This window comes from Vigna unguiculata, chromosome 3 (genome assembly GCF_037176805.1).
Source record: "Vigna unguiculata cultivar grain cowpea cultivar isolate G323 ecotype 2 chromosome 3, ASM3717680v1, whole genome shotgun sequence".
Classification (NCBI taxonomy): domain Eukaryota; kingdom Viridiplantae; phylum Streptophyta; class Magnoliopsida; order Fabales; family Fabaceae; genus Vigna; species Vigna unguiculata.
In genome coordinates this window covers 43,027,641-43,041,668 of record NC_140794.1, presented here as the reverse complement: position 1 = coordinate 43,041,668, position 14,028 = coordinate 43,027,641, and the positions used below count along the sequence as shown (strand labels likewise).

General features: G+C 32.3%; 2 protein-coding genes and 1 non-coding gene across 3 annotated transcripts; all 3 read right to left on the bottom strand.

Moving 5' to 3' along the window:
• Positions 1-144: 144 nt before the first annotated feature.
• On the bottom strand, positions 145-5,513 carry LOC114176110 (serine hydroxymethyltransferase, mitochondrial). Its single transcript, XM_028061042.2, has 16 exons — positions 5,292-5,513; positions 5,162-5,212; positions 4,988-5,074; positions 4,704-4,825; positions 3,783-3,859; positions 3,363-3,487; positions 2,951-3,043; positions 2,737-2,829; positions 2,405-2,602; positions 2,154-2,258; positions 1,807-1,872; positions 1,621-1,698; positions 1,284-1,395; positions 1,098-1,208; positions 787-956; positions 145-407 (listed from the first exon to the last, which is right to left on the bottom strand). The coding sequence occupies exons 1-15, from the start codon at positions 5,379-5,381 to the stop codon at positions 808-810; spliced, it is 1,557 nt and encodes a 518-aa protein (XP_027916843.1). The 5' UTR covers positions 5,382-5,513; the 3' UTR covers positions 145-407; positions 787-807.
• Positions 5,514-6,351: 838 nt separating this feature from the next.
• On the bottom strand, positions 6,352-6,425 carry TRNAN-GUU (transfer RNA asparagine (anticodon GUU)). The gene has a single exon. It is a non-coding gene; the product is annotated as a tRNA-Asn (tRNA).
• A 4,637-nt stretch (positions 6,426-11,062) lies between these two features.
• LOC114175409 (uncharacterized) lies at positions 11,063-12,856 on the bottom strand. Its single transcript, XM_085670451.1, has one exon. It carries the CDS (start codon positions 12,854-12,856, stop codon positions 11,063-11,065), a length of 1,794 nt encoding a protein of 597 aa, XP_085526577.1.
• Positions 12,857-14,028: the final 1,172 nt, after the last annotated feature.

Below are 14,028 nucleotides of genomic sequence, written 5' to 3'. Positions count from 1 at the left end.
CCTTTACGGTTCCCGAAGACATAGGTATTCAAACTCATTGAAACTGCCATAACTGCTTCCATATTTTAAGGAATATAATCAAGGTGATCAAAGAATTAACATCAGTATTCAGCGAGATTCTATGCAGAGGAGGGCTAATTGACCTTTTAGAAAATACAATCACTTCTTATGATCGGAGTAACATTAAAAGGGGTAGGTTCAACAAATCTGTTCAGGAAATTTGGTATTTCAAGCCTTTATTACATATGTATCTATACATTTCAAGAAGATACTGATCAAGATTTTCTAGATTCATACATACAAAGGCTTTTGACATTTTTTTAAAGCATATGTTGTCGTCCACGGCTACCATGAATCAGGAAAATTGATCGTGTTGAGTTGCTTTTCCAGTAAGACCATTGAATGACCTGCCACAACGCAAACCAACATCTGTTAGAGAACATCAGACATTGAATGTTCTAGATGAGAAAATTTAATTCTAGAAATGTCAAATAGTTGAAAACTTTCCTGTCCCGGACAATACAAATGAGTAAAAAGAATCACTCATTTATATCAGTTTTTTAATTTATCAGAGAATAATGACAGTAATTGGCATCGCTTTGCTTTTCTTTTACTGTAAATTTTAGCTTTGAGTAGACAATATGAAATGAAATGTTGTTTGAATGAGACAAGAACAAAATCCATAGTGCACCACCTTTCATATGTGTCCAACTGCCTCTTGTGTTATATGACCAAATAAACGAAAATGAATAAATTAGGAGAAAATGAGTAAAGAATTACACATACCTAATGGAAAATTTTCTTCTCTCAATTCTTGTACTTCATGGTTGCTTTATCAAAACCAATGGTTGGAAATTGTTTTGCATACTCCTCAACATCATGGCGGAGTTTTGCTATCTCTGATTGAATGGTAGAAGATGACTGAATTGTGGCCACGAAGTCCTTCAGTTTCGTTCCTGATTAGAAAAGTTCAACAGCAACCACTTATTAGCTTAGTATACACTTAACAAGCCAACAGAATGAGCTTAAAAACATTTATTTCAGTCCAGATAAAGAAACAAACGCAAATTAAGGAAGCATAATGAAGATCTAAGAACCTTGGCTCTCTGCTTTAACCTTCAAAGCCAACTTTACAGCTGCATCAAAAAACTCTGCCACCTTAACAAAATCCTCCTCAACAAATCCTCTAGAAGTAAGAGCAGGGGTTCCTGAATTCCACAAAAGAGATCATTTCAGTGACTTAAGACATGAAAATTGTAATACAGACAACAAAGAACCTTTACCCATCCTGATGCCACCAGGAACCATAGCAGACACATCTCCAGGAACAGTGTTTTTATTAGCTGCAATATGAACTGCTTCCAACACCTTCTCAACTCTGGAGCCATCGATACCCTGCACATTTAAAAAAAAATTGTCTATTTTACTGGCCCCTTAGATTCAAATTAATTACTGCTTATTTTAGCAAATTTCTCCATAATGAAGCTACAAATGTGAGAAGTATATTCATAACTGAGATCAGTTTTATGACTATTGTACAAAGAACGAGCAGTTGAAGAGATGATTTTTCGTTCAGAGTCAATGAAGATTAGATGAAATGCCAAAGGGGATTCCCATTACCTTAGTTTTCAGATTCACTAAAACTAGATGATTATCAGTTCCACCAGAAACAAGCTCATAGCCCCTATCACTCAGTGCCTGAAACACATTAGGTTAATTTGTTGGATACGTAAAGCAAATTTGAAACCACTTTGCGGATTATGATCCAAAATAATAAAGAAAAGGAGGATCTCTTTTATAAGGTACTTGTGCAAATTTAAAGCTGTTGCTGAGAACTTGCTCTTGATATGCTCTATATTCTGGAGTTGTAGCCTGCATTCACAACCACAAAGAGAAAGAGATATACATGATCATTAGATAAAGCTACAAACTAATGTCCATTTTATAACTTATTCACCCCATCCATTTGCCATATCTTGTAGTTTCTATGGATTGCATAAAGTAACGAGAAAAATCTTACTACAAAAAGAATTCATTGGTAACTGTAAGTGGATACAAAAATATGAAGAAAAACAGCCAGTGACACAACCCTTCCATCTCAGTCTGTCCCTATACTGGTAAGTCTAAAAATGTGATGTTATCCGTTTATTTACCTGCTTCAATGCAACAGCTAAACCAGTAATAGTGTGGTTGTGAGGGCCACCTTGCAGTCCAGGGAAAACAGCTTGGTTGATTTTGTCCTCATAGTCGTAGAGTACCTTCAAATTAAAAGAAGAACTACTGTTATGAATTTAGATCAGTTCAAGTTGGAAACAACACAAACTATACTATAGATGGAATTGAAATTTAAGAGTATGGAAATCAAAATAAAAGAAGGCCAAATTAAGTTTGCCTTGGAATTTACCTCTTTTCCTTGTTTGTTAGTTTCTTTAACTCCTTTCCTGAAGAATATCATAGCTCCTCGTGGTCCCCGAAGTGACTTGTGAGTTGTGGTAGTAACTACATCTGCATAATCAAAAGGTGACGGGATAACACCAGCTGCAACCAATCCACTGATATGTGCCATATCTGCCAATAATATAGCTTTCTGTTTGTCGCAAACCTGTAACATGTTTCAGGAATTTAACCTTGGGACTTCCATACAATCCTTCAAAGTAAAAGGTAAAAATAATACATGCATGTTATATCATACAATCTATTTATAAAATACTACTGCAAATTATGCATGCATGTTACCTTTCGTACACGATCGTAATCATACAGGCGTGCATAAGCACTGGCTCCAGCAACAATTAATTTTGGCCTGAAGAGTGTAGCCGTTTTCTCCAACTGAATTTCAAGATTTTCACATAACAAAATCCTTGAGATGGCATAAAAGGTGACAGGAATATATCTATGAAATGTAGCCAACGGTACCCCAACCAAGACAAAATATACCCTGCAATGATACCTGGTCATAGTCGATGTATCCTGTACTTTCGTCCAATCTATATGGCATTGTCTCAAAAAATATGGAGACTGCAGATATCTTTTTGGTATCAGTCTGCATAGTAGTGGCAGCAATATTAGTTGTAAATAAACGGAAGACACTAAATGAATTTGGATTTGAGAGAACTTCTAGCATGAATTTAGAAAATAATTAAGAGAGCTTATCTGGAAAACGAAAACAAGATAAGTTGATTGTTGTACGAAAGGTTGCCACAAAATAATAGTTTACGCAATGACTCAAATAAAAATATAAATAGTTAAATATGTTTAAAAAGTAACGGTTTAGAAAAAGAAAAAGACAATAATGTTATATAGGTAGGGCTAGTTAATAAATTATGATGAAAAGCATGGTGGAGGTTCAAACTTCAAAGTACCTGATATCCATGAGAAAGATGGCCACCATGAGGGAGATCGAGTGCCATGATTCTCTCATGGGGTTTCAGCAATGCAGTGTAAACATGAAAATTTGCGGGAGACCCAGACAGAGGCTGCACGTTCACTGCAATTTATATGGGTTCAGTGACATCAGAAGACTTAAGCAAACACCTAATACATTCAATGAATTTATTGAGTATCAAGAGAGCTCCTGGGTGATCATTTCAAAATTTAACCACCAAAGCCCATGTCAGACTGCAACCTCTAGAAACCTATATAAGTCGCAACTCATAGACACATTCCCTTGCATGCTAATAACCAGAAAAGACAAATGGTACAACATTCTGCTAAAGCCCAAAATATAGAAAACAGGGTATTTTTTTACTGTGCTGCTATTTTTTTGTCGTGTGTGTGTTTACCTCCCCATTTAGCGGGATCCAATCTAAACGCTTCAAGGGCACGCTTCTGGCACAGTGTTTCAGCCATGTCAATATACCTGAAAAGGAAAGATCCACAAGTTTTCGAATTTGCATTCGGCATAGAATAAAGTCCCAATTGCCAACAACTATATATACATCATGTGCTGATCGATGAGTTATGAAGCCGGGTTTGATTCTTTTAAAGAAAGTAAAGATAAAATAAGTAATACTCCTGATAAGAAAATTAACTGTTAATCTTCTAAAAAATTCATATTTGTACATCGACAAGTCATTTCTCAGAGTGGCACCGGTCTCATGATCAAAGTTCTGAATTCGAGTAACGTGAATGAAGAAAACATGGTTAGAAACGGAAATCTCACTAAATAAAAAGTCAGTTCATTCAGATTGTTCAATAAAAATTAGTAGTTATAAAAAATAGTCATTTGGGAAATTAATGATAATATATATCAATAATAAGATTGTAAAAGAAAAAAAAAATGTATAAAGAAAAATACTTTTTTTTTAAAGATTATACAAGTTAATTCAAATTTATCAGAAATCACAAAAACTATGGATTATACTCAGTTTCACTAACTAATTTCAATAAATTTTAATAAGAATGTATAGTTGTTTGTTTGCTAACTCTTCTCTATTGGGCATGTGCACTAAATATAAAAATTGATTTTGTCCTGAATTAAAAATTCTTGGTTTCCTCTCTAGTTAGTCACTTCACCCCAGAAGAGCCTGATTATGAAAAGGGAAATTATCTTTTGACAAACAAGATTTTGACAAAGTTAACAAAGTTTCTAAAAGTAGAATTAAAGTTGATTAATTTTTTATTTTTTAATTAAAATAAAATAATAAAATAATAGTTTTTTACTATGAAAATATGTAAAAGCAAGAGGTGAGAGACAAACATACTCATTTCCACCGTAATATCTTGCACCAGGATAACCCTCACTGTATTTGTTGGTCATGACAGACCCAACCGCTTGCATGACAGACACAGAAGTGAAATTTTCTGAGGGTATTAGTTCCAGCCCCTTCACAGTTCACCCAAAAAAAAAAAGTTAAAATATACACTATACATCATAAGTCATAACTTATAATAATAACAAAAAGAGAAAAGAGTTTCAAATTCAATCCTAAATTAACGAGGAAACACCACATACTCATACATGACCATAAAATAATTATATGCATACCTTCCATTGCCTAGCTTTCTCAAGCTCAATGATATTAGCAATCTCAGGATCAACAGCCTCCAGTGGAGCATTCAACTGCTTGGGCCACTGCAAAGTCGCAATTTTTCTTCATGAAATCATGAATATAGATACTTTTAGAAAGTGAAATTGATTATATCCTAAAGATGGACTCACTGTAACCCCGGGTCGCTCCTTGTCGTAGACAGCTTCGTCAGGCAAAGACGACTACAAAAGTGAAAAAAAGAAAAGTTGAGATTACGATAAGCGATTAAGAGCAAGAAGAAGAGACGCAGAGAGAGTGAACCTTGAAGTAGATGGAACCGGCATTGAAGAGAGGGCGCATAGGCTTCTCAACCGAAGACGAAAGCCTGCGAAGCGCCATTGCCATCGCCATTTCTCGTACACAGAGAGATACAGAGTGTGGTTGTGAAGATGAACTCGTTCGATGCCTTGTTATCCCAATCCCAATCACTGCTCTCAATCGGTTTTTCGCTTGGCGCCACGGGGAGGGACCCACCTTCGGATTTTGGATTCCGTTGGACCTTTCGCTATTTTTTAAAATAATAATATTGCATAAATATATTATAAAAAAAAATATTATAAAATTGAAGGAGAAATGAAAGAGGCTGTTGCATTAATGGCTAATATATATGACCAAATACTATATGTAATGTAAAAAGGGTTATTCTATCATCGTATTTAACAAACATATTTACGATGATTTATAATGGAATGACAATGTTTTATACCATGATTGTTAAACTTAAATTTTATTAATAATATTCTTTTATTATTGAACAAGTTGATGAGCCTTCAATCTGATAATCTTAATTCTTTTTTGATATGAAATAGTATCTGCTAAATTTTGAAATTTGGTATTAGTCTATGATAAGGGTGGGTAAGAAAATTAGAGGTGATGAGCTCTGCTACGCAAAAACTTTTGTTCATTTGTAAAGAAAAAGAAAATGATGGAAAGCATGAAAATTGAGATGCACAAATATTAGAAATAACGTAGGCCTTGAAAGGCCAATCCAGAAGTAGGGTTTCTTGGCCACAAATTGAAAGGTGATAGGGTAATTCAAATGCTTGAAACATATTTTGCCACTTGCCATCAATGCATTCAACTATTTCTTTGAGTCATCATCTTTTGCCAACTAATGTTCCATTCCTTTAAGGATATGAATGTAATAATTTGTTGGATTAAAAGAGAAGCATTTCATCAAGAAATTTTTAATTATTTTTTATATCTTTCTAATAAGATACAATTAAAATAGAATCACAGGGGAAAAAAAAAATCAGAATCAAGACAAAAAGATGAAAAACGCTAGGCAAAAGAAATCAGAATAAAGGAAAAAATTGAAAAACGCTAGAAGGAGGGCTTGAACCTCCGACCTTGTGGTTAACAGCCACACGCTCTAACCAACTGAGCTATTCCAGCTTTTGTTATATTAAGTAAAATAAACTATAATATACACATACTCATATTCACTATTGTTGACGAATTTCACTGCTTTCAATTCTTAACAAGGTTGTATCAACAACATATTTGGAGTAGTTGTTAAATCATTTAAGACATTATATTTCAACAATGATTGACGAGTTGTTAAAATTTATTAATAATTAAATAATGCTAAATTAATATAATGTCATAAGATTATAACTTTAAAACTAAAATGAAGCATTATTTTGCAGATACTTTTTACAGTTATAGACAGCTACTTAATATTCAAAATATACATATAAAAAAGTGTAAGTTAAATATATCTCAATGTTTAAGCTTACATTTTAATAAAATAAATAAATTTTATTAATAATAAAAAGTTTACAGATAAAGTAAAAAAATTGATATTATATATATATATATATATATATATATATATATATATATAAATTATAAAATTTTAAGATTTTAAAAACTGTAAATTAATATAAATGTATAAACCATACGTTTTAGATGAAATAAACTATCATCATTATTATTATTGATAATAAATAAAATAATAATTTATACACTTTTTCAATTTTTTGACTTCATTTTTCTTAAAATTGTTTCAAGTAAAAATAAAATACTGATTTTCGCTGTTCTCATAAATTTTAGATTGCTTTGATAAATTTTGACTTGGTCAATTTGTTTTAAGAAATAAGAGACCAATATTGATTCTTAGTAGTAAAACTAGTAAGTCCAATAACTTGCCAAGCTAATTGTGATTAACTAACTTCACCTTGATAGCCAACCATAAGTATTTACACTTGAATTTTTTGTAAAAATATATATATTAGTCATAAAAAAAAATGGTTTGATGCAGATTGACATTTTGAAACTCTTGAAAAGTTGTTTTCAGAATGTTTTTTTAGCAATCTACAGTTCCGTTTAATGTTTTATGAGGCTTCTACACACAAGTATAAAATATTTAGTAAAATGTGTTTATGTTTCAAACAAGCACCTTTAGAATTAAGTTGAAGTTTTATTTTAATGCTTAGAAATGCACTGATGTGGTAACGATATGCATGGAATTGAAGAGGGATGACGCTATAGTTTTAATAAATACCGTGGCATTAGCAATTTAGTCCAAATGGACTTGTGTGGCAACACTTAATGAATCAATTAATAGTGCTATGTGACGAGACACTATATTATTAACATTTTTTAAATATGGGATTATGTTTTTGTGTAGCTAATTTGATGCCAACTAAAGTTGGTTTAATCGGTAAGAATTGGATTTATATAATATGATATGAGGAATAGTTTGAATCACGCTCCTAATATGAAAATTTGGTGGTAGATAATGTGTAAGTATTTTATGCGGGTATTCTTTATTCCTCCATTTATCATGGGGGCACGTAACTATTTTATACATCTCATCGCTAATGTGTTCGCCAAACAAGTTGATGAAAATGATAGAGATAAGAAACTTAAATGTTAATATCATATATGTATGAAGGCCAAATGACTTGCGTAGAACATGGTGTTAGGAGTGGTGAAGGTGACTAATATAATGTTATTATGAATTTGCATGTGACCACACCAAATTAGGATACGTGCAAACGAATGTGCTAAGTATAGACCAGTTGTCAAATCTTCCCATAAGCTCAATGTTAAATATCATTGTCATAATAAAATGAAGATTTTATCAAACAAAAAAAGAAAAAGAAAACGAATAGGAAAATATGGAGACCATACCAAATCCATGATAACATTGCACACATAGATAAAATATATCTATGATAAAAAAATTAAGAAATATGCATAGATGAAAAAAAAAGTAAATCAAGTAGAAAATTAAAACTCAATAATCAAATTTTTCGACATGTTAAATTCGTACACAATTCATAAAAGGACTTTAAAACTTATTATAGTTATTTAGAAATCTTTAATTTGGAAGATTTAGTATTAATTTGCTTTGACTTACCTGGATCGAATTTTCTTGTAGTTTGAAGTGACTTATCGTCCTTCTTATAATTAGAATATTTCTCTCATCAAGCATATTAGCTCATTTAAAGATTATTTTCAATTCCTCTAAAAAAAAGAACTTTGTTAGACATAAAAAAAAAGAAATTGCCTCAGAATTATAATGAGGTGAATTTAAATATTGTAAACCCTGTAAAATATCAACAATGGGAGTAACATCCTCCAAAGAAGGCATAGGAGTCAAGGAATCAGAATCCACTAACACACCACCATCATTAGAAACATCTATATTTATATTCTTAACAATAGAAGATTCATGTACAACACAAACATTATCATGATTTGGCTTAGGCTGAACATCCATATCCAACGCAAGCTCCCCTAATGGATCCACTACAACGTCTACCATAGGATTCACCACAAGCTTAACCATTGACTCCACCATAGACTTCATCACATACTTCACAATAGGCTCCAAAATAGACTCCACAATAGCCAAACACTTTAAAACTGAACCTAGAGAGCCTTTATTTCCATCCTAGGTACCAACTACCTTAGGACGATAAAGTTGTATTTTTGCATCAACTCTTTTCTATCCACCAGAAATTATATTGACATCTTGTTGTAATCGTCTACAATTAGATAGATCATACCAGTCATTTTACAATTTGAAAAAGAGGAGGCAAATCCTCATACTCCACGTCAACAATAAACGTGAATTCTAACATTTCCACCAAAATTTAATTAGGCAAATCAGATAACAAATCAACATCAACCAAGACACATGTAGAGAAACTTCTAGACTTGTTCTTGATGTGATTATCTAAAGATAAGGGTGTGTCAATACCACAAACCTTTAAGAAAATCACCTTTGACTGCCAATATTCTAGAGAAAAATCATGCATGTGCACCCAACGTTGGATTTTCGTGAGCTTCATAGAAGTCGGAACAAATCTTTAGTCCAAGCAAAAATGTGAAGGATTCTAGGAAATAAATTCTAAAGTCCAACTGCCAAAACCCTTCTCATATCCTCAAGTGTAGAAAAAGCAAATTCATAAAACTTTTTCAAGAAGAATCGCTTTCTGTTGACCTAATTGTTTCTAGGCCACATAAAGCTTCTTACAAAGATCTAAATACGAGATAGGTTTATCCCCTTTTGTTAATTAAATACTCACATGCAAATCATTTTTACACTCTTCTAAACCAACAAGATAATCTTCTTCAACAATCTTGATCGAGACCATATATCCCTTTATGTGAGGAGAGTGTAATCATGATAAATGAATATCACAAGCATTATTAAGAACCTAGGAAAATGTACATTTTTTGTGCCCTTATATTTGAAGAAGATATAGATGAATGAGGCTTTCCTTGATCCTAATCTTGTAAGCAACCCCAAAGGATATGAAACCCTAAAGAAAAAAGATACTTATCCCTCGAACCAATAGTGTTCCTCTAGCACTGCCAAATTTGAATGCAGCCAAAACCGCAGCCCAACACATACACACCAAGACTACGCCAGTAGCACCAAAGTCGCAACTCCTGGCCCACGTTCACGCCCTACAACCAACTGCACAAGAGGCATCGCAAAATACCATAACACGCAAACCTGCCAGCCACAGAAATCGTTCCAAACATGTGTGCCGCTAGCCAATCACACTCTCACATACTTTTTTATCAATTTAGTGAAATTATTATTCCATATCTCATCTATATTTGTAATTATGAAGAATTACATATTATATATCAACATCATTGAAGTAAATTTATTATCTCACAAACTAACCAGCAATATTAATTATCAATCAATTCAGATGCTAAAATATAGAAAGATTATTTTATAAATATGCAAACACTTTCATTCTCATGTTTTTTCGATATATTTATTATTCTTATATTATTTAAGAGTTAAGATTAAGAATACTTTTGTGATTATATATAAGTAGAATGTGATTTATAACACTACTAAAATTTTGAATTTTCGCGTCAGTTAATTGTGTTATTTAGTGGCGGTTATAACCACCACTATTTTCTCTACCGTCAGTTAATTAACTACCACCGAATTTAACGCCACAAAGTCATCATAACGTTAGTTTAATGTAACCGTCAGAATAAATGCCACTAAGGCTAGGAATTTAAAATATTTTAGCGGCGATTTTAACTGTCAGGAAGTCTAAGAATTTAAAAAATTTAGTGGCGTTTATAACCGCCACTAAGTCTAGGAATTTAAAATTTTTTAGTGGCGGTTTTAACTGCCAGGAAGTCTAAGAATTAAAAAAATTTAATAACGGGTAATCTTGTAAATCTAGGATGTAAATAATTTTTATTTTTAATTTAGTAAAATAATATGAACATTTTTTTAAGTAATATATATTATATATAAAAAGGATCAATCAGTGATTAAAATAAACGACCAATATTCAAAGGAATTTGACTCTTGAAATATGCAACGTGTTTTAGAAAATAAAAGGTAAAAACAATAATTGTCAAGGTTACAAGAATTTTATAATTTATATATTTGTTAATTTTATACTATGAAGGAAGTCAATATTTATTATGGAGAAATATATTTGAATAAACTAAACTATTTGAAACACAATCTCAACCAAAAAAGTTAAAGGCTAGTTATACAAAATACAAACTATACTAAACGTAAAAGTTAAATCTTAGTTGATATAAAAAATCTTTCTTTGATCTATATCAACACATCTTGAAATGTTGCTTGAATATCCATCTGGCACCTTAACATTTTTCAAGGTGTACAACAAAATGTCTATCTCTTCTTTTTGTAGTGTAAACAAAGCTGCGGGAAAATTTTTCTCATCATTTGGTGGCCAAAGTTCTCTTCTTATACCCATTGCTTGCAAGTCTTTTCGAGCCTCAACATGATCTTTTCTTTTGTCTTTGTCATTTACCAATGTGAAAATTATATTGTCACATACATTCTTTTCAATATGCATCACATCCAAGTTGTGTCGCAACAAATTAAACTCCCAATATGAAAGTTCAAAGAATATGCTTTTCTTCTTCCATTGTTGCGTTTGATATGTAGTGGTTCTTTTTCCACAATTTCTCTTTCGTTTATCTAATGATTTTGGTTTCTTCCCAAATGTGATGTTCATATTCTTGACTTGTTCCAAAATTTCTGAGCCAGATAATTGTTTTGGTGGATCCCTATCCTCAATGTTTCCATTAAATTGGACTCGGTTCAATCGAAATTTGTGCCCTCTAGACAAAAATCGTCGATGACCCACAAAACACCATTTATTACTAAATGGAAGACGAAGTGAAGTTGCATCAAAATTGCAAGATAGACAAGCTAAGCCGGTATAAGTATTCCATCTTGAAAGCATCCCAAGACCAGGAAAGTCACTAATGGTCCATAAAAGACATGCTCGCATCATGAACACTTCATTCTTTGAAGCATCGTATGTTTCAACACCTTTTTCCCATAACTCTTTCAACTCTGTTATAAGGGGCTGCATGTAAACATCAATGTCATTACCTGGCATTCGCTTTCCAGGAATTATGCTTGAGAGAATAAAGTTTGTTTGTTTCATACACATCCATGGAGGAGTGTTGTATGGAATGAGAACCAATGGCCAAATACTATAACTATTGCTCAAGGATCCAAAGGGATTAAAACCATCACTTGCTAAGGCCAATCGTACATTTTGAGGATCCGAAGCAAAATCAGGATATTTTAGACCAAAAGTCTTCCAAGCCTGTGAATCTTTGGGGTGCCTCATCAATCCATCACTGGTATTATTCTCAGCGTGCCAAACCATACTCTTGGATGTCTTTGAAGACATAAACATCCTTTTCAACCGTGGGATCAACGGAAAGTACCGTAAAACTTTTGCTGGCAATTTTTTATGTTGCTTCTCATTTATCAAATTGTGTTCACTAGTAGTTTCATGACCCTTTTTCTTCCATCTTGAACTCTTACATGTTTTGCATTCCTCTTTATCTTCATCTTCTCCCCAATATAACATACAATCGTTAAGACAAGCATGAATTTTAGTATAATGAAGGCCAAGCTTGTTGAGGAGCTTCTTTGCATCATAATTAGATGAAGGGATGTTTGCATGTTTAAAAGAATCATGCAACAACTTAAGGATCATGTCCATTGCTTTGTTGCTAATTTGACAAAAAACTTTAATGTGATATAATTTCACCAAGAAAGATAACTTTGAATACTTTGTGCATCCATCATAGAGTGGTTGGTCCCCATCTTTAAGTAAATCAAACAAATCTTTAGGCATAATATTTCCTCCATGTTGTGATTCCAATATGTCTCCTTCAACCTCATCTCTATGTTCAAATGATGATGTAAATGACTTTTCATTGGTACATGTGCCAAATAATCCAAATGCATCATTTATCATTATTTGCATTGGATCTTCATTTTCTATATTTGTAATGCCATTTCCATTCACCAATACAGGCTCCCCTAACATTGTCTCCTCGTGACGACACCAAAATGTGTAACCTTGAGGAAAAGGGTTTACAAACCAAATGGTCATACACTTCTTGTCGAGTTCTCCACTTCCTAAAACCGCATTTACTACATGGACATATTATCGTACTCGCACTAGCTCCATGTTGAAAGGCAAAATCTAAAAAGCTATTTAGTCCCACCAAATACGTTGGTGTATTGCGTGGCAACTTGATCCAAGATTTATCCATCTCTAAATATAAACATGTGTAATCATTAAGTAATTAGAAAGGAAGAGATATAAGATTAAAAAAATTTAAATTTCATATACAAAATTAGAATCTAAAATGCAAGCTCTAAATTATGTAATATTATTTTACCAAGGAAACATTGCAATAAGTATCATATGGAATCTTGATTTCTATATGATTAATGTCTTCTATAGATGGATATCTTATAATTCATTTTTAGAATTTTGTTATTTATTTTCGGACTTCCCTTCCGAAAGATTTGGTACTCATGATTAGAGAGACCATTCCTGCCTCTGTTATGAAGGAATGACAATTCATTAAATTGTCATCTTGAGAAGACATAACAAGTCCATTTCAATAGTTGATTCTGCAAAGACAGGGATGAGGTTTCCATCCTTGTGAGGTGGGAGTGATCATTCCTTTAATGTATGAATGAATTAGTGCTTATTTAATGATTGCATTCTAGATTGATTTCAAATACACGAAACATTCCCTCAATATATATATATATATATATATATATATATATATATATATATATATATATATATATAACTCACATGCTAATTAAACTCATCTTTGGCTTTTCCTCATTGAATCAGTAATAGAAACTCTCAATTTATGTCTCACAAGTGTTTAAATATTACCATATAATTAAATCTTCAGGTTAAAAGTCGCATTGCTTGTAATTAAAAGTAAGTATGTTTGTCTACACTTACTTTTCAGATCAAATATGAGGGTAAGGTTAACTAATATGGGAGTAAATTTTCTACCAACAGTTTGTCCATTTCATTTTATTCTAATGAAAAGAGAACTTTCCTTTTTGAATTGATAATTATTTAAGGATTACTTCAAATTTCTCTTGTTTTAAACATGTACCTGACTAGATTAGTTTTATGGTTAGAAGGGTGATGTGATGATGATTAGTACTTTGCCTTTATTG

Coding starts and splice junctions, on each gene's coding strand:
- LOC114175409 (XM_085670451.1), bottom strand. CDS start 12,856: ATGTTAGGGGAGCCTGTATTGGTGAATGGAAATGGCATTACAAATATA.
- LOC114176110 (XM_028061042.2), bottom strand. CDS start 5,381: ATGGCGATGGCAATGGCGCTTCGCAGGCTTTCGTCTTCGGTTGAGAAG. Junction 2,603..2,736: donor ATTACGATCGTGTACGAAAG/GTAACATGCATG, acceptor AACATGTTACAG/GTTTGCGACAAACAGAAAGC. Junction 2,259..2,404: donor CTAACAAACAAGGAAAAGAG/GTAAATTCCAAG, acceptor TTTAATTTGAAG/GTACTCTACGACTATGAGGA.